Source organism: Echinops telfairi, unplaced genomic scaffold (assembly GCF_000313985.2).
Source record: "Echinops telfairi isolate 266 unplaced genomic scaffold, ASM31398v2 ScPeMD7_19;HRSCAF=73, whole genome shotgun sequence".
Taxonomy (NCBI): Eukaryota; Metazoa; Chordata; class Mammalia; order Afrosoricida; family Tenrecidae; genus Echinops; species Echinops telfairi.
This window is the reverse complement of record NW_022103916.1, coordinates 1,342,010-1,362,589: the sequence shown is the minus strand read 5'-3', so window position 1 is coordinate 1,362,589 and position 20,580 is coordinate 1,342,010. Positions and strand designations below refer to the sequence as shown.

At 43.4% G+C, this 20,580-nt stretch overlaps 3 protein-coding genes across 5 annotated transcripts in view; 1 reads left to right on the top strand and 2 right to left on the bottom strand.

The window, feature by feature from the left end:
- SMC1A (structural maintenance of chromosomes 1A) overlaps nucleotides 1-1,348 on the bottom strand; it is an 80,517-nt gene extending 79,169 nt beyond the window's left edge. Inside the window, exon 1 of the mRNA XM_004713127.4 lies at nucleotides 1,171-1,348. Within this exon, the coding sequence (XP_004713184.1) occupies nucleotides 1,171-1,279 (109 nt within the window). The 5' untranslated portion in view covers nucleotides 1,280-1,348. The remainder of the gene's footprint in view (nucleotides 1-1,170) is intronic.
- A 194-nt stretch (nucleotides 1,349-1,542) lies between these two features.
- Nucleotides 1,543-14,442, top strand: RIBC1 (RIB43A domain with coiled-coils 1). 2 transcript variants are annotated; one of them, XM_004713126.2, is made up of 8 exons: nucleotides 1,543-1,742; nucleotides 1,967-2,079; nucleotides 7,313-7,430; nucleotides 9,968-10,049; nucleotides 10,357-10,701; nucleotides 13,161-13,279; nucleotides 13,686-14,080; nucleotides 14,200-14,442. In XM_004713126.2, the coding sequence occupies exons 3-8, from the start codon at nucleotides 7,314-7,316 to the stop codon at nucleotides 14,279-14,281; spliced, it is 1,140 nt and encodes a 379-aa protein (XP_004713183.1). In that variant the 5' UTR covers nucleotides 1,543-1,742; nucleotides 1,967-2,079; nucleotide 7,313; the 3' UTR covers nucleotides 14,282-14,442. The 2 variants fall into 2 exon arrangements, with proteins under 2 accessions (XP_004713183.1, XP_045144193.1); XM_045288258.1 differs by lacking the exon at nucleotides 10,357-10,701 and having other exon boundaries at nucleotides 13,686-14,207.
- On the bottom strand, nucleotides 12,028-17,008 carry HSD17B10 (hydroxysteroid 17-beta dehydrogenase 10). Of its 2 annotated transcripts, XM_045288257.1 has the most exons (7): nucleotides 16,934-17,008; nucleotides 16,384-16,548; nucleotides 15,586-15,750; nucleotides 15,339-15,467; nucleotides 15,146-15,254; nucleotides 14,874-14,914; nucleotides 12,028-14,326 (listed from the first exon to the last, which is right to left on the bottom strand). In XM_045288257.1, exons 1-7 carry the CDS (start codon nucleotides 16,958-16,960, stop codon nucleotides 14,255-14,257), a joined length of 708 nt encoding a protein of 235 aa, XP_045144192.1. In that variant the 5' UTR covers nucleotides 16,961-17,008; the 3' UTR covers nucleotides 12,028-14,254. The 2 variants fall into 2 exon arrangements, with proteins under 2 accessions (XP_045144192.1, XP_004713181.1); XM_004713124.2 differs by lacking the exon at nucleotides 12,028-14,326 and having other exon boundaries at nucleotides 14,561-14,914.
- Between the last annotated feature and the right edge of the window lie 3,572 nt (nucleotides 17,009-20,580).

The window sequence follows — 20,580 nt, the reverse complement described above, 5'->3', positions numbered from 1 at the left end:
TATCAAAAGATATAGCATCTGGGGTCTTAAAGGCTTGAAAATAAACAGGCAGCCATCTAGCTGAGAAACAACAAAGCCCACATAGAAGAAGCACACCAGCCTACCCCGACAGGATCGCTTAAGACAAAGCAGATGCAAAAGTAAATGCGGTGAAGAAAGCTGATGGTGCCCAGCTATCAAAAGATATAGAATGTGGGGTCCTATGGGCTGGAAGATAAACAAGTAGCCATCTATCTAACTGAGAAACAACAAAGCCCACATGGAAGAAGCACACCAGCCTGTGAGAACACAAGGCGTCAAAAGGGAGACGTCGGATGGTGTAAGATATGCAGCAAGGGCAACCTTTCAGGTTAGGAAATGTTGCAGCTGAAATATCTCTGGGGTGGAAAACAGAATTCCAAATGGTGGAAGGAATTTATGGTGTTCTATTTCCCTCATAGCATTTTCTTCTTTACTAAATTATTTTCTCTTTATTAATGTCTTTTCCACTGAAATTAAAGTTCCCTGAAAATATAGGCTTGGCTTATTCTATTCCACAGCATCTCTAACAGCTCCTGCTAACAGTAAGCATTCAATGAACATTTGGTGGGCATGTCCCAGGTTTTATAGTGTCAGGAAAGAGGAGTTTGAGGCACCTTAGTCTGACGTGTGGGGGCGGGGGGAGGACGGAGGAGAGGTATTAAGATCCCCAAGAATACTGGAGAGTACAATGCTGAATCAGAAATTCAAGAGAGGAAGTGTAAAAAGAGGGAAATTGGAGAGTACCAATGGGAGGCCAGAGAGAGGATTGAGGCGTACCCTTTGGGACCAGGGGCTAAGGGTAGGATATCAGTCATTCAGTCATCCAGTCATCCCACATCTTTCAGAAAGGTCAAACAGTAGGGGCAGGGAAGCCGGAAGATCAAGATTTGGCAAGACGTAAAACTAGCAGCCTACTAGAGCATGCCACTTTTGACAGAAGGGGGTGGTGGGCGGAAGCAACCTGGGGGAAAGATTCGAGAAAGCTCACCGGAATATAGACAGTAGATTTGGACAAACTTCTTCAGATAGGGCAAAAGCACTTTAAGGTTCACTACGTTTCAAGTGACGTGGGCTGGGTTGCACTACTCTGGAGTCGGATAGGGGGTCCAGGCCGGGACGCGTGCAGGGCCGCGGCCAGGTTTATCTCACCAGAGCCATTAGGTCCAATAATGGCCGTGAACCTCTGAAATGGTCCGATGATCTGTCGCCCTTTGTACGACTTAAAATTCTCGATCTCAATCAATTTCAGGAAACCCATGGCAGAAGCGGCGGCGGCGGCAAAGCCAAAAGAAATAAGAGAGGCTGCGTTTTCCGCCCAGGAACCGGGAAGCCCGCGCGGGAAACACCGCAGTGCAGGCCGGGCGCATGGCAAGCCTCGCGAGAATGAGTCAAGGCTGATGAAATTTCCGGTTTCCGTAACGGTGGGAACCAGAGGCGGGGCCTTTGGTTGGTGTGGAAGTTTTGTTGATCCGTTGCCAAGGGGCAGGATTACGACAGGTTTTTAAGCCCCACCCTCCTTTCTTGTTACTTGGGCAACACAAACCACTGACGACCTTGCTGGGAGGACTCCTCGCAGCGTTCGGGGATACCATAGGCTTTTTGGCAGGACTAAAATTCAAGCTTTCTGAAATTCACAAGTAGCAGCAGGGTTAGGACCTGCGAGAAGAAACTGGGAACTAGGCGTTGGCTTTAGCCTGGTCACTTGGAAGGCTCGGACCAAGGTTGGGAATTATAAGGACATTGGGACCGGAGGGTTGATGGGAACGAGGGACAGGCAAGATGATTTGTTGTCACATAAACTCAGAGCTTGTCATGCGCGGGTGAGGGGCGATTTGAAGAGGATGGAATGTAAAGGGGAGGTTACAAGTGACAAGGGTATAGACTGGGGGACGCTATGGCCTGAGACACTGCTGTTATATCCTGTCTCCTCTCCTCTCCTCTCCAGAGTTTCGAGACTGCCACTATAGTTCAAGAACCGATTTGGACCTAAACCAGTTGGGCACTTGATCCCAGACCCAACCCTGAGAGCTCCAAAACCTGGACTCCTTGATGAGAAAGGTATTTTGTGTACCCCAGGAGTCAGGGTACTTAAGTCAATGCTCCCCACCATATTTCCTCCCTACCCCCATCTCTTTTCATTGCCTTCCCTCCATCTCATTCCTATTAGTCCATCCTCTTCTGCCCAATCTCTTGCTTCTCATCTTACTCTACCCTCTTTTCCCTATCCTGTGCCCCTCTGTTCCTTCTCCTCTGCTCCCTACCTTTTCTATTCCTCTCCTCCATCCTTATCCCCCTACCAATTCCATATACTGGATAATTGATAGTCCAAGAAGTCTATATCTATTGAATCTTCACTTCTCAGTGTCCCCTTAACCTCCCAGTCCCAGAGCTGTCCCCTTCAATGAAGCCCCAGGTAACTCTAAGCTCATCTGATTGAGAGAGGCCCTAGCCTGTCCTTTTACCTCCTATCCTTCTACATCAGGAGCCCTGGTAGCATAGTGGGTTATGTGTTGAGCTGCTAGCCATAAAATCAACAGTTCTAACCTACCAGATACTCCAAGGGGGACAGATGAGGCTCTCTGCTCCTTTGAAGATGTACAGCCTTGGAAACCCAAAAGAGCAGTTCTACTCTGTCCTGTAGGGTTACTACGAATCAGAGTTGATGTGATAGCAGTATCTTTCTATATCATCCATCAAAAATGTTAATATGAATGTATCATCTCCTCACTTAAAGCCCTTCAATAGTTTCCTCATCAGGCCAAAACCTACAGAGGCTTTAGCCTGGTATTCAAGTACCTTCTTACTCTCTTATTTTTTCTGAAATTAGAAGTGATGACTTTTGAGTTGGACTTTGGAGGATGACTAGAAGTTTACCAAGTGGACAGAGACAGATGATGGGAGTGTAGCATTCCAGACACATGATATAGTGCATGCAAATATGTATATGAGAGATCATGAAGTAATACTTAGTTGTGTGCCTAGAGATAAGGGTTTAGATTTTCTTGTATCCTTCAAAATGACCTGGTTTGTCTTCCCCACTAAGTATGCCTCCTAGGAGAAACCCTGGAATCTAAGAACGGCTGGACAAGTCAGAAATAATTACTGATTATGACAGTAGACGAAATCGGTAGACTGGGGTTGGCATGGAGAGTGTTTGGTGACTGTCATAGCTATTCCTGTTACTATTGTATATTTTTTTAAAGGTGTCACAAGGCTGAGAAGCATGCTAAATACTTTAAATAAGTCCAGGAAATTGAGAAGACATGAATGACAGGATTTAGTAGAGGAACCTTAAATGAAGTTTAAATTGGAGAAACAGGATCAGGCTGAGGGGATAAAATGACCAAAGGACAGAAACATCATAACTCATAGCAAACTATAGTTCCATATTTAGAGTGAGATGAGCATGGGGGAAGCATTAAATGAGATCCCTATCTCTTACCATAACAAAATGCAATTCCAAATGGACTAAAAACATAAATGAGAAAAGATTTTAGAGGAAAATGTCTTTAAGACAACAGGGTAAGGTGTGATTTCTCAAATAATAAAAACTACTAAGGAACCAAGGTAGTATAATAAGTGCTCAACTGCTAACCAAAAGATTGGTGGCTCAAACCAACCATCTGCTCCACAGGAGAAAAGTTCCGGCAACCTGCTGGTTTATGGAACAGTTTTATTCTGTCATATAAGGGTTGCTGTGACAACTGACAGCACGCAATAACAACTTAAAGGAAAAGATTGATAGTTGGACTATATTCATATTTATCAAAATAAGCCATAAAGATAGTAGAAAGATCAAGTGCAAACAGAAAGCTTCTCTAGGTTCTGTGAAGGGTTCATGGGTATTTGTTTTGTTGTTGTGTTTCATAAATATGTATGTTAACCATATTCTTTGTACATATCAATTGCTACCATAAAGTGAGTATATAATAATAAAGTGAAACGACAAGCTACACATTTGGAGAAGATGCTTGTAACACTTAAATTAAGAAATTACCAAAAAAATTACTAGTGTGCAGAGCATGTAAGGAACTCTTAAAATTGTGGGGTTTTTTAAATTATTTTATTGGGGACTCGTACAACTCTTATCACAATCCATACAGTCATCCATTGTATCAAGCACATTTGTACATTTCTTGCCATCATCATTTTCAAAACATTTTCTTTCTTGAGATTTTTGTTTTGTTCCATGATGTCTCCCAGTTACTTAGTAGGCACACCCCAAATATTCCATTGTTAAACAATGGAATGAACATTGAATGAAAAAATTATTCAGAAAAAACACACAGAATAATATTTTGTGAAGTTGAAAAACAAGAAAACTTAAAATACTGTTCACTGAATCATGTACACATACAATATTTTTATGAATTATAATAAGGGAATTGTAACACATTTTAGAGAGTGGTTACTTCTTGGGTTAAGGATGAGAGAGAAAAAATGGGATATTAAGTTGGGGAAGTGATCCTTGTTTCATCATGCCTTTCAGTTTAAAAATCGTGACAACAAATGGGAACTAGCCATAGGAACGGAGAACAGCGTTCTATGTATAAAAGCCCTGAGTTCCAAAGAGTTTTTATGTTTGAGGACGTGATGGGAGTCCAGTGAACCTGGAGCATGATAAGCATGGGCGTGAAAAGAGTTGAACTGGGGAGGTGTACAAGAACTAGAGCTTGCAAGCCCATGATAAGGAGATTAGATCTAAGGGCAGTGGGAAGCCATGGGAGAATGTTAAGGTGAGAAACATGATCAAATCTGAAGATGTTTTCATTTTTCTTTGGCTTTGACTTGGCAGTGTTGGACTGATAACTGCATGGTTAGCATTCCAAACTCACTAGCAATTTCACTGGAGAAAAGGCTTTATGCTCCAACACAAAGATTTATATCCTTGAAACCCCTAAATAAGGTTACTTTGAGTTGGAATCAATGACAGTGGGTTTGGTTTAGTTTGGTTTATGCCAAATGTGAGTTTCTCAAGTTGAGGACATAGACAAATGTAAGCCCTGTACGCTGTCATCTGATGAGACAATAAGTGATAAAAAATAAAGGGGGAGAATTTATTTCAGAAAAATAATTCTGATTTCTGTGGAATAAGTGGACTACAGAAGACAACAGAGGAAGCTGGAAGACCAATGTGGAGACTCTGGCAGTCACCCAAGAAAACAATGATGGCGGTTTATACCAGGGTGGGAGCCATCACAAATTGGGAATATATATTGAAAGAGTAAGAGAAAGGGTTGAAGGATGCCTTATAGGTTTTTGACAACTTGGTGAATGATGGTATCATTTACTGAGATGGGTAAAACTGAGTAGAGCATAAATAAGCAAGGGAGAAGTGTTACAAATGAGTATGAGGCTAGAAAGTGAATAGAGTCAGATCATGAAGAACTTTCTAAATCTAGCAGAGGAGTTTGGACCTTGTAGGCTGTGGGTAACCCCACCCCCTAAAAAAAAGTTGGTTTTGACATGGCCCTGCTCAACACTCACCTTCATGAGATGATCATTGAAGATCAATCAGGGTGCTACAGCAAATGTGAAGAAAGTAGATGGTACCTGGCTATCAATCGAAATAGTGTCTGGTGTCTTAAAGGCTTGTATTCAAGCAAGCAGCCATTGAGCAAGGAATCAACTAAGTCCACACAGAAGCAGCACACCAGCTTGTGTGATCCAAAGATGACAATTACAAAATTCAAATATGGTGAAGAGAAAATACAGAGCTAAAATTAAGAATACCCAATTTGTAAAAGGTTATGAAGGACAGTGGGAGCCCCAAACCCATCTGCACAGTATATAATCAGACTCAGCCGCTGGCATATTCGCCATAGCCAAAGACAAGGCTGAACAGCCCTACTAGCTGGCAGAGACCATTGGAATCTTGATTATGCTGGATCGAACTCGATATTTGGCCAGTCAACCTCCCTATAGGCACGACCTGAATTTGTACTGGTGCAAGCATCTCTTAGTTGGTCTGTGACAGAAATTCTTTCCCTGGCTTTTTGAATGTTGATGGAGGACTTCTCCCACTGACACATTATGTGGGTTTTTGTCTTTATACTAATAGGATCTTATCCTTTTTTCATTGTTTTCTGTGGGGTTTCTCAACTGTGAAGCATAGGAGTGGATGTATGATAACCGATTAAAAATGTCATAGGGAATACGGGGGTGAGGGTGGACAATAGGGAGGGAAAGGGGATCTCAGGAGTAAATACTGAAGGCGGGGTGGGGAAGGAGCACAACAACTCATTTTAAAAGCAGTTCAACCATGGATGGGGGGGGGGGAGAAATGCTCTAAGATAGATGTACTGGTGACTGTATCATTCCCCTTGATATGATTGAATGGTTGAACTATTCAATTATATGATATGTAAATTATGTGCCAATAAAACTCTTGGGGGGAAAAGCTGAGTCAGTTCTGACTCATGGCAACCCTGTGTGTTTCAGAATAGACTGCACTGCATGGGACTGTCACTACTTTGATTGTATGGAAGTAGGTTGCCAGATCTTTCTTTCAATCTACTGCTGAGTTGAATCAAAATTTGTTTTTGAAGCTGCTTTTAAATACTTTAAACAGAGAAATTTCATGGTAATATTTGTTTTTTGAAAGATCACTATGGTAGATAAAATAATAATAACTTATAAATTATCAAGGGTTCATGAGGGAGGGAGGGGGAGGGAGGGGGAAAATGAGGAGCTGATGATACCAAGGGCTCAAGTAGAAAGCAAATGTTTTGAAAACGATGATGGCAACAAATGTACAAATGTGCTTGACACAATGGATGGATGGATGGATTGTGATAAGAATTGTACGAGCTCCCCAGGGGATTGGGTGGAGAGCGGAAGTTTTGAGAATGATGAGGGCAATGAATGTACAAATGTGCTTTACACAATTGATGTATGTATGGATTGTAATAAGAGTTGTATGAGGCCTTAATAAAACGATTTAAAAAAAAGAATTGTACAAGCCCCAATAAAATGATTTTAAAAAAATACATAGGTCTAAATACAAAAAAAAAAAAAGATGACTATGGTAGCCAGTGCAGAGAAAGAACTAGCAAGTCTAACTGTATAACAAGGAAGGCCCTGAGGCTCCTGAGGATGTTGTGTTGCACCAAATTTTGCAGCTTGCACTAAGGTGACAACAGAGCTGGAGGACAGATAATGCACTATATTTGAAATTCAGATCAGTAGGAACAAATGCCGGAGGGATATTATGGGAGGAAAGAAAAGAGGGAGGGATAGTCATGGATGATGGTCTTTATTGATTAAGCATTCTGTTTCACCCTTGTTCCAGGATGTATAAGGTAGATCTGCCATCAGATTCCAAAGAGTTGGCAGCCATTAAGGCTAGACAAAATCGAGAAAAGGAACGACAGAACCGATTCTTCAATGTGCGAAACCGAGTCATGGGGGTAAGTGTGCAGCAGGGACTTTCTCAGGGCTATGGACACTGTGAGGATGGTGCAGGACCATACAATATTTCCTTCTGTTGGGTATAGGGTCACTATGGGTCAGAACCAACTCGATGGCACCTAACCACAGAGGCCTGGAGGGGAGAAAGATGAAGCTCTCTACTCCCAGAAAAAAGCTCTTCTCAGAAACTCACAGGGGCAGGTCTAGCCTGTCCTATCGAGTCACTGTGAGTTGGCATCAACTCGATGGCAGTGAGATTTGGGGTTTATAGACCTGGAGAGTAATATAGCAGTGCCCATTATAACATTTCAGTAGGCCCTAAAGCTGGAAAGGAGAGTAGAAAGTACCTATCCTACAGGCCTGGGAAAGACCTGGGAAGGGGTTATAGAGGATGCTGGGAAAGAGACTGAGAAGAGTCAATGACAACTAACTCTTCTTGGACCACCTGTTCTCGAAATACAGGCAACATGGAGTCAAGAGGTCTAAAGAAATATTTGACCGGGAGGGTGAAGGGAAGTGGGGGTAGAAAGGAGGAACGGATTACAAGGATCTACATATAACCCGCTCCCTGGGGGATGGACAACAGAAAAGTGGGTGAAGGGAGATGTTGGACAGTGTAAGACATGACAAAATAATAATAATTTATAAATTATCAAGGGTTCATGAGGGAGGGTGGAGCGAGGAAGGAGGGGGAAAATGAGGACCTGATACCAAGGGCTCAAGTAGATAGCAAATGTTTTGAGAATGATGATGGCAACAACTGTACAAATGTGCTTGACACAATGGATGTATGTATGGATTATAAGAGTTGTACGAGCCCCAATAAGATGATTTTTTTTAAAAAAAGAAATATTTGGTCTTGTATACACTTAAACAACCTCTGGAGGGCTCTACAAGCATACCCCGTTTTATTGCTTTTCGTTTTATTGCACTTGACAGAGTATATTTTTTACAACTTAAAAGTTTGTGGCAAACCTGCATTGATCAAGACAATTGGTGCCATTTTACCAACAACATATGCTCACTTTGTGTCACATTTTTATAATTCTCATATTTTAAGCGTCATAATATACACATAGCAGACTATAGTTTAGTGTAAACAACTTTTGTATGCACTGAGAAATCAAAAATTTGTGACTTGCCTTATTGTGAAAGGAGCCCTGGGGCATAGTGTTACATAATAGGCTGTGAGCCACAAGGTCAGCAGTTCAAAACCACCAGCCAGCTCCCTAGGAGAGAGAAACAGGGCTTTCTACCCCCATAAAGTTAGGCTTGGAAACTTATAGGGGGTGTTCTTCACGGTCTCAGAGGATCGCTATGAGTCAGCATCAACTCAATGACAGCAGGTTTTGTTGTTGCTTTATTGTGATACTTGCTTTATTTCATTGGTCTGGAACAGAACCCACAAGATCTCTAAGGTAATCAGAGTGAGAGACAGAAATGGGAGGAACACTTACTCTTCGTTAAACTGTATTCCCTTTTGTACTATTTCGGAAAGTTTTCAATGAATTACAATGAAAAATAAAGAGAAAATATTGATCAGGGAAAAAAGAATTGATGTGTGTATGGATTGTGATAACAGTTGTATGTTTATAAAAATAAAATGTTTAAAAAAAGAAAAAAGAAGAGAAAAAGATCGTCAGTTGGGTGAATAGAGGAGGATGCACAATGATATTCTGGAAGACACCAGATCTGTAGGCAAGGACCCGGCTTATTCGATGTGTCTTCTAGGAGCGCCAGGGTCCCTCTCTGTTAAATGAGGCTAAATAACGTTTTTGAGGGAATGATAACATACAGTAGCAGCTTTGAAAACCAGAGCACAGCAGCTGACACAAGTAATGAGCTTAGAAATGTGTGGTCTGATTCCTCATAACCTCTGTGCCAACTGCTGTACTAGGTTGTGAATATAAAACCCAGGTTGCCTTTTAAAAAGCTCAGTCTGGTGAAGGAAATAATAGATAGAGACAGATTTAAATATATTGTAGACAGTGTGTGGAATTAGCAGCAACCAAAGGAGTCAAGAAGGTGACGCCTTAGCAGGTCTTAAGGAAAGAAAGAGTCTCAGGTGAAGAAAGAATAGCTTGTAAAAGGTCTATGTTTAAATGGCCTTCGGGAGGGGGGAGCAGAGACAGAGGGGGAAAAAAAGAGAACCTGATGCCGGGGGCTTGAGTGGAGAGGGAATGTTTTGAGAATGATGAGGGCAATGAATGTGCAAATGTGCTTTACACAATTGATGTATGTTTGGATTGTGATAATAAAACGATTTTTTTTAAAAAGTTTAAACAGCCTAAGATATGCAGAGAATCGTAAGCAAAGCTACTAAGGCTAGTGTTATACTGGTACATGAGAAAAGAGTACTAAGAGATGAGACAGGAGGAGTGGGGGACTTAGAAAGCTATGCTCAGTCACTGAAACTTTATCCAGTATGTACTGGAAATCTATAGCATTTGGGGATTAATTATAAGCGGTTTATGTTAGTAAATCCAAGGCCCCTGATGGACCCCTATGCTTACTTAGTTCATTTCTTTGGAACCAGGTGGATGTCAAAGCCCTAAATAGCCAAGTTGCAGAACGAAAGCTTCGAGAGACAACAGAGCGGAACAGGGATGCAGCTTATGGTAAAGAAAGAGGCCAGAACATATGTACAAATGTGCTTGACACAATGGATGAATAGATGGATGGTAATATGAGCTGTGTAAGCCCCCAACAAAATGTTTTCTTAAAAAAGAAGAGGCCAGGGGCCAGAGTAGGGCCAGAAAGATGAGACAAGGGACTCAGTAGGCTGAAGTAGGGCAGCTCTGGCTCTGAGTAGGGCCTAAGGGGTAGGGGTAGTTGGGTAATCAAATAGGCCTTGGGAGCACAGGCCATAGTAGGTGGGCTCTGTCCCTCCTGTGGTGCCTTCACAATGATCTTCCCCGCCTCCAGGTACCAACCAGGTACATTATGATCTAGTAGCCCAAATGCTAGAGAAGGAACAGGCAGAAAGGACACGTCGGTTGGCCAAGAAAATCCAGGACTTTCGTGAACAGAAACAGCAGCTCAAGAACAGATGTGAATTTGACCTTTGGGATCCAAATGGACTTAAGAAGGTGCTTCCCAACCACCTTTGTGACAGTGATCCCCTCTGTGGCCCAGCCAGCCTCCAGTGCTTCTCTGGGAAGAATCTGGACAGGGCTACATACCTGAGATTGCAGCAGGAACAGTTCAGATACAGCCTGGAAAGGCAGCTGCAGGAGCAACAACAAGCCAGATTTAATAAGATACATACAGGTAAGCAGCCAGGCCCTCTAGACTCGGAGACCTGGGGCTTGGTGGAAAGCTGTCCTAAGCCAGGTATAGTATCCAGACCAGAGGTACATTGGGGAAGTCCAATTCTCCATGGAATTGATGTTGAAAGGTTAGACTAGGCAGACTGACTTCCTTCTGTCTGACAGTATAGCCATGGTTCTGATTAGTCGTTACTTAGAGGCAATACAATGTACAGACCTAATTAATGACTCTGCCATTTACTGGTTGATTTGAGCAAATTTATTTTCTTCTCTGGACTTCAGTTTCCTCATCTTTAAGACAAGGATAATCCATATTACATAGAGGTTTTGTGAGAATGAAATGAGATGTATGCAGGTAAAGTACAAGCTGCCACACTGTTCTCCCTACCCTGCCAATTCACTTCAGTTGCCCTCAGCCTTCATTCTGGACTTAACCACCATGTCACTTACCCCTTCTGTGCTAAGGATTCTCTACCTGCAGATTCGCATATCTAGATTCCTGCTGACTACCACCAACTCAACATGCTCTAAACAAATCATCAGTGTCCCCAAACCTGCTTTTCATTTTGTATTCTTCTGGTGGTGACCATATCATTGAAGCTAGAAAACTGGGACACATCCCTAAATCTTTCCTCTACTACCTCACCCAACCCATCAAGTATTGTTGATATAAATTCCTATACATTTCCCCTCCAATTTTTCTATCACTGAATCCTCCCAACAGACTTACTACAGTAGTCTTCACGGTGGATTCTCTGCCTCCAGGTTTCCCCACAGCAAGGAGCTTTCTAGAATATAAATCTTATCATGTCACCCTCCCCTCCCACCCCCTTAACTCCTTCCATGTTCCCTACTAGCTTCAGGGTCATGTCTCTGACCCTTAATATGGGCCCTGCAAAGCTCTGAAACCAAACTCACTGCCATCGAGTTAATTCCATTCATAGCAACCATATAGGACAGGGTTTCTGAGACTATAAACTCTTTATGGGAGTAGAAAGCTGCATTTTTCTCCCGGGGAGTGGCTGGTGGTTTAAAACCAGTCCCAGGTGTAACCACTGTGCCCCCAGGGCTTCCCTGCAAAGCTCTCCAGTCACTCCTATTTTTGGCTTCAGAAACAGCAGACAAAAATGTTTAGAAAATGATGATGGCAACATAGGTACAAATATGTTTCAGACAATTGATGTATGGAATGTGATAAAGCAAATAGATAGATGAAATATAGATAGATAGAGCGAGCTGTAAGAGCCCCCAATAAAATGATTAAAAATAAAACAGCAGACTATTCGTACTTTAAGATATACACAACACTGTTTCTTCATTTCTTTCATTCATTTAACAAGTATTTATTGCGAACCTACTTACTATGTGCCAGGCTCTGGTTTAAATACTGGGGCATAGCAGCAACGAGCAAAAAAAACTCTGTCCTTACAAAGATTGCCTTCTAATGAGACAAACAGTAGATAAAATATTTTAGTAAAACAGTATATTAGATAGTGATAAGTGCGAAGGAGAAAAATCCCCTGAGGATAACTGTTTTGGAGTAGGCAGGTTGCAAAATTTAGGTTAGGCAACAAGAGAAAGGCCTCAATGAGAAAGTAAGTTAAGAAAGTAAGAAGGAAAAAAAGAAAAGAAAGAAAGAGAAAAAGAGCCAAGAATAACATCTATTACTCATCCAAAGCATGTTCTAGGGCCAGCAGAGACCAGAGGCTGGAATGAAAACATTTCAATACTTTGGCTCATGCTTGGAATGCCCTATGCTTTTTGCCTATATACAAAAACATAATCCAATAACCAACTCTTTCTGCAAGCCTTCCTCCTACCCACCACCCAAAGCACTGAAAATTCCTTTTACATATCTCTGTCATTGTTCTTACCACATTATTATCTTCTTCACTAAGCAGAGCTGAGGAAAGAATCTGATTTAGTGGTGTCCTTGGAGACCAATACATGTAGATAGAGGCTTCTCAGTGCCATCAAGTAGATTCTGACTCATAGCAAACCTATAGGACAGAGTAGAACTGCCTCTGTGGATTTCCGACACTATCAATCTTACAGAAATAGAAAGCCTCCTCTTTCTCCTGAGTAGCTGATTTCAAATTGTTGATACTGTAGTTAGCAACCCAATGCATAACCCACTATGAAACCAGGGCTGTTTTTACTAGCTACCGACTTAGAGAGATGAAATTGTTTTACCTAAGGTCATGTACCTTCTAAGATACATGACTGGGACTGGCATTGGGACCCATCTTTGGGGTACATCTTTCAGCTAGTCTTTTGAAAATTTGTTGCTACCACTTTGGCTATCCTTAGTCCCCCAATGTAGCTTCTTCCATATCCTAACTCAAAATATTACCTACCTCTCTAAACTTACATATACACAAAACTTGTTGAACAAATGACTAAATGAGGGACCAGAAATGGAGCAGGCCAGTGTTGTACTCAGACCACATTTCTTTGTAGATATGCTTAATGACAAGCTGTGCCTTGGCATGGACATGCGGGCCACTCACCTGGCCAACTTGGAGAAGTCCTGTCACATGGCTACGAAGTCTGCCATAGCCAACGTCAACAGAGCCCAGGTATGGCCTGAGCCATCAAGTGCACTATGTTCCCCTCAGTCCCCTGAACAATGTCCTGGGGAAGCTTAACCATATTTTTCCTTACCTCTCTACCTAAGGACTCCTTCCTTCACCTCAAGGCTCCCTTAAGTCAGACGATACCTCTCCCTACCTCCAGACTCAGGATGACTTGAGAACAAAGTACTTACCTTCCCACCCCAGCCTCTTAGTCTAAGGGATTCCTAAGGACAGAGAAGTTCTCCCTGCCTATTCACCCTTCTGCCACCTCAAGGGTCATTAAGAGGCCCTGTGGTATCTGCTCCTTCTCTGAGATGGAGAGCAAGATCATATAACCGCCCCGTCCCCACACCTGAAAGTTTTGTGAAGTTGGCCACTCAAATGCTAACATTTATGGGGACCCCACCAGGTAACTGAGCTGGCTGAGAGGAAGCACTGTGAATATCAGCGTCAGCAGGCAGCCAACTTTATGGATATCCAAAACCAGATTACAAGCGACCTGCTGACCGAGAACCCCCAAGTTGCCCAAAACCCTAACGCTCCCCATCGAGTCCTGCCCTATTGCTGGAAGGGAATGACTCCAGAGCAGCGAGCTGCCATCAGGAAAGTCCAAGAAGTGCAGCGCTGTGAAAAGAAGGCACAGCGCCAGGCCAAGAAAGCACGGGATGAGGAATGGAAAAGCCAGACCACATACTTGGCCCAGGCAATGCTAGAGCTGGAACAGCAAGAGAGGGAACTGTGTACTGAATTTCGGAGGGGGCTGGGCTCCTTCAACCACCAACTGGCTAAGGAGCAAAAAAAAGAGTGAGTACTAGGGGATGGTGGTGGGGAGGGATGTTGAAAGTCAGGGAAGGTGAGGACGGATGTTGAGAAGGAGAAAGGGAAAGGACATCAACTGAACGCACACTGGACTTCTTTTACAGGCAGAATTACCTGAATTCAAGAATCTACACCAATCAACCTACATCCCAGTATCATCTACAGTTCAATACCAGCAGTCGCTGAGCTCAGAATGGTCTTCTTCCCCGTCTCCATCAAGCTCATAGAAGGCTATGAGGAAAAGAGGAAAATACTGTTTACACCCACCCTCAATCCATTCCCCAATAGGAAGTAACTGAACCAATACTACTACCTTCTTCCCCCCATAATAAAGTTATTCGCTGAAATCAAGAGTGTTGTTTTAGGATACAAAAAAATATGAAATACTGCTTTTCCCATCCCACCCCAGGGCTCTGAGCAATCAACGTTGTCAGAGCCTTCACACATTCACCTTGTTTCCCCATATCAGTCCCCCCAGCACATAGTGCTGAGAAATACAAACTTTATTAGGCACAGAGAGTGACATGTAGGCAAAGTTACAAAAGAGCCTCTGGGATTCCTCTCAAAGTGGACTCTAGCATTCCAAAGGAAAGGCAAAGGTGGGGGGGGTGTTCTCTGCCATCTCCTTTCAGGGCTGCATTCGGATGGCACCATCTAGTCGAATGACTTCTCCATTGAGAAATGGGTTCTCAATTATGGCCTGTACCAGATGAGCATACTCAGTAGGGTCGCCCAGTCGGCTGGGGAAGGGCACCTGGCTGGCCAAGAAGTTGCGTACCTTGTCTGGGAGGCTAGTCAGCAATGGAGTGCCAAACAGACCTAGATAAAACAGCCAAAGTCAGAGACCCACACTTGTTTTCATATTCTCTTGCCCTTCCTTCCTTATCTCAGCCATACTTCTTGGTGCATCCCTAGGGTCCAGAGATGGAAGGCTACTGCTATTTCGGTAGGGCTTTCCCACCTAACCCCCCACCCCCCACTCCACCACCTCTGCCCACAGGATCCTCCTGCCCCAAAATCTCAGGTGTGGCATGGAAAGGGTATATCTACCTGGAGCAATGGTCATCACCCGTATGCCAATGGGAGCCAGATCCCGAGCAATAGGCAGTGTCATGCCTACTATGCCCCCCTTAGAAGCAGAGTATGCAGCCTGTCCAACCTGGAGAAGGAGGAGTGGAGGTAAAAGGTGGGAGGACCCCAACACATCACTGAGGAGGCACAAACCTTGTTCTTGCTTACATACCTGGCCATCAAAGGCTGCAACACTAGCAGTATTGATGATGACGCCACGTTGGCCTCCTTGGTCTGGTTCATTCTGGCCCATTTCTTGGGCCACGAGGCGGATCATATTGAAGGTACCTATGAGATTCACCTGGAAGACATACATGATGTAAGACCCGAGGCAGACGCATTCTTCTGTACCCTGAAAGCTTTGGGGATAACCACAGCCAGATACCTCTTCCTATCCAAGGTGAGCTTTAAGGTCTTACATTGAGAACTTGTTGGAAGTCCTCCAAGCTATGGACCTGGCCCCTCTTTAAGTTGTATGTCTTGATGGCCACGGCAATGCCTGCACAGTTGACTGCGACATCCACACGGCCAAACTTTGCTTTTGCTACAGTCAGGGCTGCTTGCACGTCCTTCTCTGAGGTCACCTTGAAAGGGAGAAGTGGAAATGGTATTGCCTATATCTGCACACTACTAAACCTAGGAGAATGGAGTCCCAGAGTTGTATAAACTGGGGAAAAACCAAGAGGAAGTTACAGTGGAACTTGAGAGAGGAAGAAGAGGATTAAGGTGAAAATTTTAGGTCCTCAGGGCAGTGTTTCAAAAAAAACGGTTCAAATCTACATTATCGATAAATTCAGATACCACTGGGGATTCTCAATTGCTATAGACTGGAGCGCTAATAAATCCTTGCTTTGAAAATTACTGATATGAAGATAGCTTTCCCATATGCCTACCTGCTGAGATGACTTAAGCACCCTTTACTTTCCATAGCTTCCCCCAAAATTTAACCACATCCTAATGTAAAATTACAGGGCTCAATATGCATTTCAAACACATACGCCCTTCAGGAAATTCTGCCAGATCCAATCCTCATCCCCATTCTTGTGAATTTGAGATTTCTATATTTCACAGTGCTTGAAGGCTCAGGCCCAAAGGGACAAGGGCATGGGCTCATTGCACACATAGACGGTACTCTTAAAGGGAGGGAAATCACAGGTTCGCAAGCTGGTGTTGTTGAGCTCCTGCACATCCTGGAGAGGAGGGGTGTCCCCACTTACGTCGACAGGGGCGAAGGCACAGTTCTTCCCTAATTTCTTGGCCTGGGCCTCTCCATCCGAGTTGGGCAGGTCCAGAAGCACAGCAGAGGCTCCCTGCCCCACGAGTCGCATCGCCGTGGCTAAGCCTAGCCCCGAGGCTCCTCCGGTTATCACTGAAACCAGGCCCTGTGAGGAGCGGCACAGTCAGCTGCTGCCCAGTCCAGACCACCGCCACGCACACAGCTGTCCTTTCTCCCGGCTTCCGAGCAGGTGGGAGGGGGTGCAAGGCGGCTTCTAGTTACTCCTACAGCGCGACCGGGTAGGCTCCCTCCCCTCGGCGGACGGGACCTCGGAGGAATGCACCGGCAGGCAACCCCCCCAGTCACCCCTGATACGTGTGCCTTAAAGTGTTGACCTTCACCGCCAACCACCGCCAAAATCCGACCTAAGCGAAGCATGACTCATGATGCTTTCGCAGCACCGATCCCTCCCCAAACCTCCCCGACTCCCGACCCAGATACACGGCTGCGCCGTGCCAGCCACGCAACAAGCAGGAGAGAAGTGACTGTACCTTCACACTCCGACACGCAGCAGCCATTTTGCTCCAAGCCTCCTCCTCACCAGCAGATCTGCTCCGGGCTCGCTGATTGGCCGAGGTGGAGTCGCAAGGCAGGGCCGAGAAGGCGGGCGGACAGACGTGCGCGAGAGGTCATGGGCAGGCCCTGTTGGGTTTCTCCTCTGCAGTGTCAATCACAGACAGGATGTCCTTGGAGAATTGTTTCACCCGAGAAAAGAAGCCAGTGGTGATCGCATGACACCACTACACCCACCGCGTTTGGGCAGGCTATGATGAGGCCTTTTCTCTCTAGAAAAAGCCGGCATACCTGTCCAGACATATCCGAGACTCCTATTTTCCAGACTCTGTGCTGGGCACTTAGAATAGCTAGAGGAATTAAATAATAAAATGCCTGTGGTGTTCTGGAGGAATAAAAAAGCCTCCATTAAAATATAATTTATATACATGCATTTATTTGTCTACAAAATGTTTGATGATCTACTTCTAAAAATCAGTCAGTGAAAACTGTATGCATCTACAACAGCCTTATCCACTTGCAGCTAACCTTGTGCATAACCCAGCAGCTAACAACAGCAACAAACTTATTCCAATACGAATGTTACCATGAGTCAATTCTGACGCATAGAAATCCTATCTATGCAGAAAACAGCTTCTCCAGGGGTTTTTCAAGATTAAAATCTTTAGAAAGCAGATCACTGGGCCTTACTTACTTCAGTGACAATTCTGGGGGTGTTTGACCTAGCCTGAACTAGTCCAGGACTTAGCCATTTTTGTGCCACTCAAAGAGGTTGAAGCTGTTCTAATCCTCGTTATTTCAAATTTTTTAATTTAATAATTCGTTTACTTTTAACAAGTTCATCAACATACAATTCACATGTCATACATTTCAATAGTTGAATCATAATCATAAGAGTTGTGCAACCATGACTGCATCAATTCCAAGACATGTCTTCTACTTTGTATTCATTGTTGGTAGCTCCACATTTCCTGCCAGCCTCCCTGTCATGGCCCTTTGAATCTATTGATCCAGTTTCTGTCTCTAGGTTTACCTAATCTGGGTTTCATATACAGAAAATGGCACAAAAATCAAGACTGAATACAAACAGATAACCTAATTACAGTGAAACTTTAAAAACATTTTATAAATAACAAAGCAGAAAATATTAAAAGCTACAGCAATTATATATTGGGTCAAGTGGGAGCTCACTGACAAGGTGTTAGATTTTGACCTAAATCAAATTGCAGTCAGCCACACTGCAATGTCTGGTACCAAGGCCTTTCCCATCTCTGGTCCATAGTCAGTGGGTGTCATCAATGACTTAATCTGCATGGGAGGACCCTGCAGATGGGTTTTGGGCTCTTACTGTTAACCACATCCTTATGTAAACTGGGTGTTCAGAATTGAAATTCTAATACCATTCCGTCCTCTGGGTTTGTATTTTTACTGTTTGTAATTCTTGGATCACACATGCTGATGTGCTTCCTTTATGTGGACTTAGCTGACACCTCATTTAGATTGCCACTTGTTTTTTTGTTGTTGTTCATTTGTTTTTTAAATATCACTTTATTGGGGGGCTCGTACGAATCTTATGACAATCCATCATTCAATTGTATTAAGCACATTTGTACATATGTTGCCATCAACATTTCCAAAACATTTTCTTTCTAATTAGCCCTTGATATCAGCTCGTTTTTCCCCCTCCCTCCCCAACCCTGCTCCTTGTTTGAAGACAAGCTTTTAAGACCCTAGATGCTATTCTTTCTGATGGTCAGGCACCACCTGCTTCCTTCCGACACTTTGCTGTAGCACCCATATCTTCAGTGAACATTTCATATGGATAGATATTGAGCAGGTCCATGTCATAAGATCTAATTGTTCATGGATTGGGGCTATGATTAAGTGTGAGCTCGAAATCCCATTCATATAGCTATAGTTTATATATATATCCTTGATTCACTTTAAAACCATCGTTATTATTATGTTGAAGGGCTTTATAAATAATTTCCATGGGGCATATGGTAGTTCTGTTGATATTATCATTAATTTGGCCACTGGTAAAGAATGTAAAACACGATCAAGGATAAGACAGATTTTTAGATTGTTTATTTGTACAGATTAACAACATAGGTGACTGGACACTATATATGCTTACAATGAGGATTGGCGAGAGGGCAAAGCATGAGGTTTTCTGCTCCTATGAACACTTGTAGTCTCAGAAACCCACAGAAGCAGATCTAACCTGCCCTATAGGGTCACTATGAGTCAGAATTGGCTCAATGGAAGTGAATTTGGTTTTTATTTGGTCAAGGTCACATCATTGTCTTTGTTATCTCCTGGAATACCCCAACACACATACACACCCAGCATCCACATAACACCATATCTTACTCTGAGTTTGTTCTTATAAGTCTTCCCAGTCTTCCTCCCCTCCACCTCTTTTTTTTTTTTTAACAACAAAATCTTCAGAGATTTTTACTTTCATTTTATCCTTAAAATTGAAATGCCTTTCCCCAAACTAATTCCACAGCTGGTAGTACATAGCAGCATCATTAGTTACACTTCAACGTGTAGTTTGTTGTCTTTCTACTATTGAGACATGTCTTAATATGAAAGAGTATGCTCAAATAGTACATGTAGACAGACAAGCATCCTGTAATCTCCACACTTGATTGTCCCTATTATCTCCCACTTCTCAAGTTACTGGGGTGCCTGGCCAGAAGGGGGGCACCTCACAGCCCTCCCTCTGTTCTGGGACTAGGCCAGTGGGTCTCCACCTCTTTTTTCATATCTTTGTTGTTGGTTGTTTTTTTTTACTTTTTAAAATTGTTTTATTAGGGGTTCATACAACTCTTATCACAATCATACATATATCAATTGTGTAAAGCACATTTGTACATTCATTGCCCTTATCATTCTCAAAACATTTGCTCTCCACTTAAGCCCCTGGTATCAGATCCTCATTTTTTCCCGTCCCTCCCTGCTCCCCCCTCCCTCATGAGTCCTTGATAATTTATAAATTATTATTTTGTCATATCTTGCCCTGTCCGACATCTCCCTTCACCCACTTTTCTGTTGTCTGTCCCCCAGGGAGGAGGTCACATGTAGATCCTTGTAATCGATTCCCCCTTTCCAACCCATTCTAGCTCTACTCTCCCAGTATCACCACTCAAACCACTGGTCCTGAAGGGATCATCTGCCCTGGATTCCTTGTGTTTCCAGTTCTTATCTGTACCAGTGTACATCTTCTAGTCTAGCCAGAGTTGCAAGGTAGAATTCGGATCATGATAGTCAGGGGGGGTGGGGGGAGGAAACATTTAGGAACTAGAAGAAAGTTGTATTTTTCATCATTGCTATGAGACCCCTCTGCAAGGGGATCTCCAGTGGCCTACTAATGGGCTTTGGGTCTCCACTCTGCACTCCCCCCCTCGTTCACTATGGTAAGATTTTTTGTTCTGATGATGCCTTATACCTGATCCCTTCAACACCTTGTGATCGCACAGGCTGGTGTGTTTCTTCCATATGGGCTTTGTTACTTCTGAGCTAGATGACCGCTTGTTTACCTTCAAACCTTTAAGACCCCAGACGCTATACCTTTTGATAGCCGGGCACCATCAGCTTTCTTCACCACATTTGCTTTTGC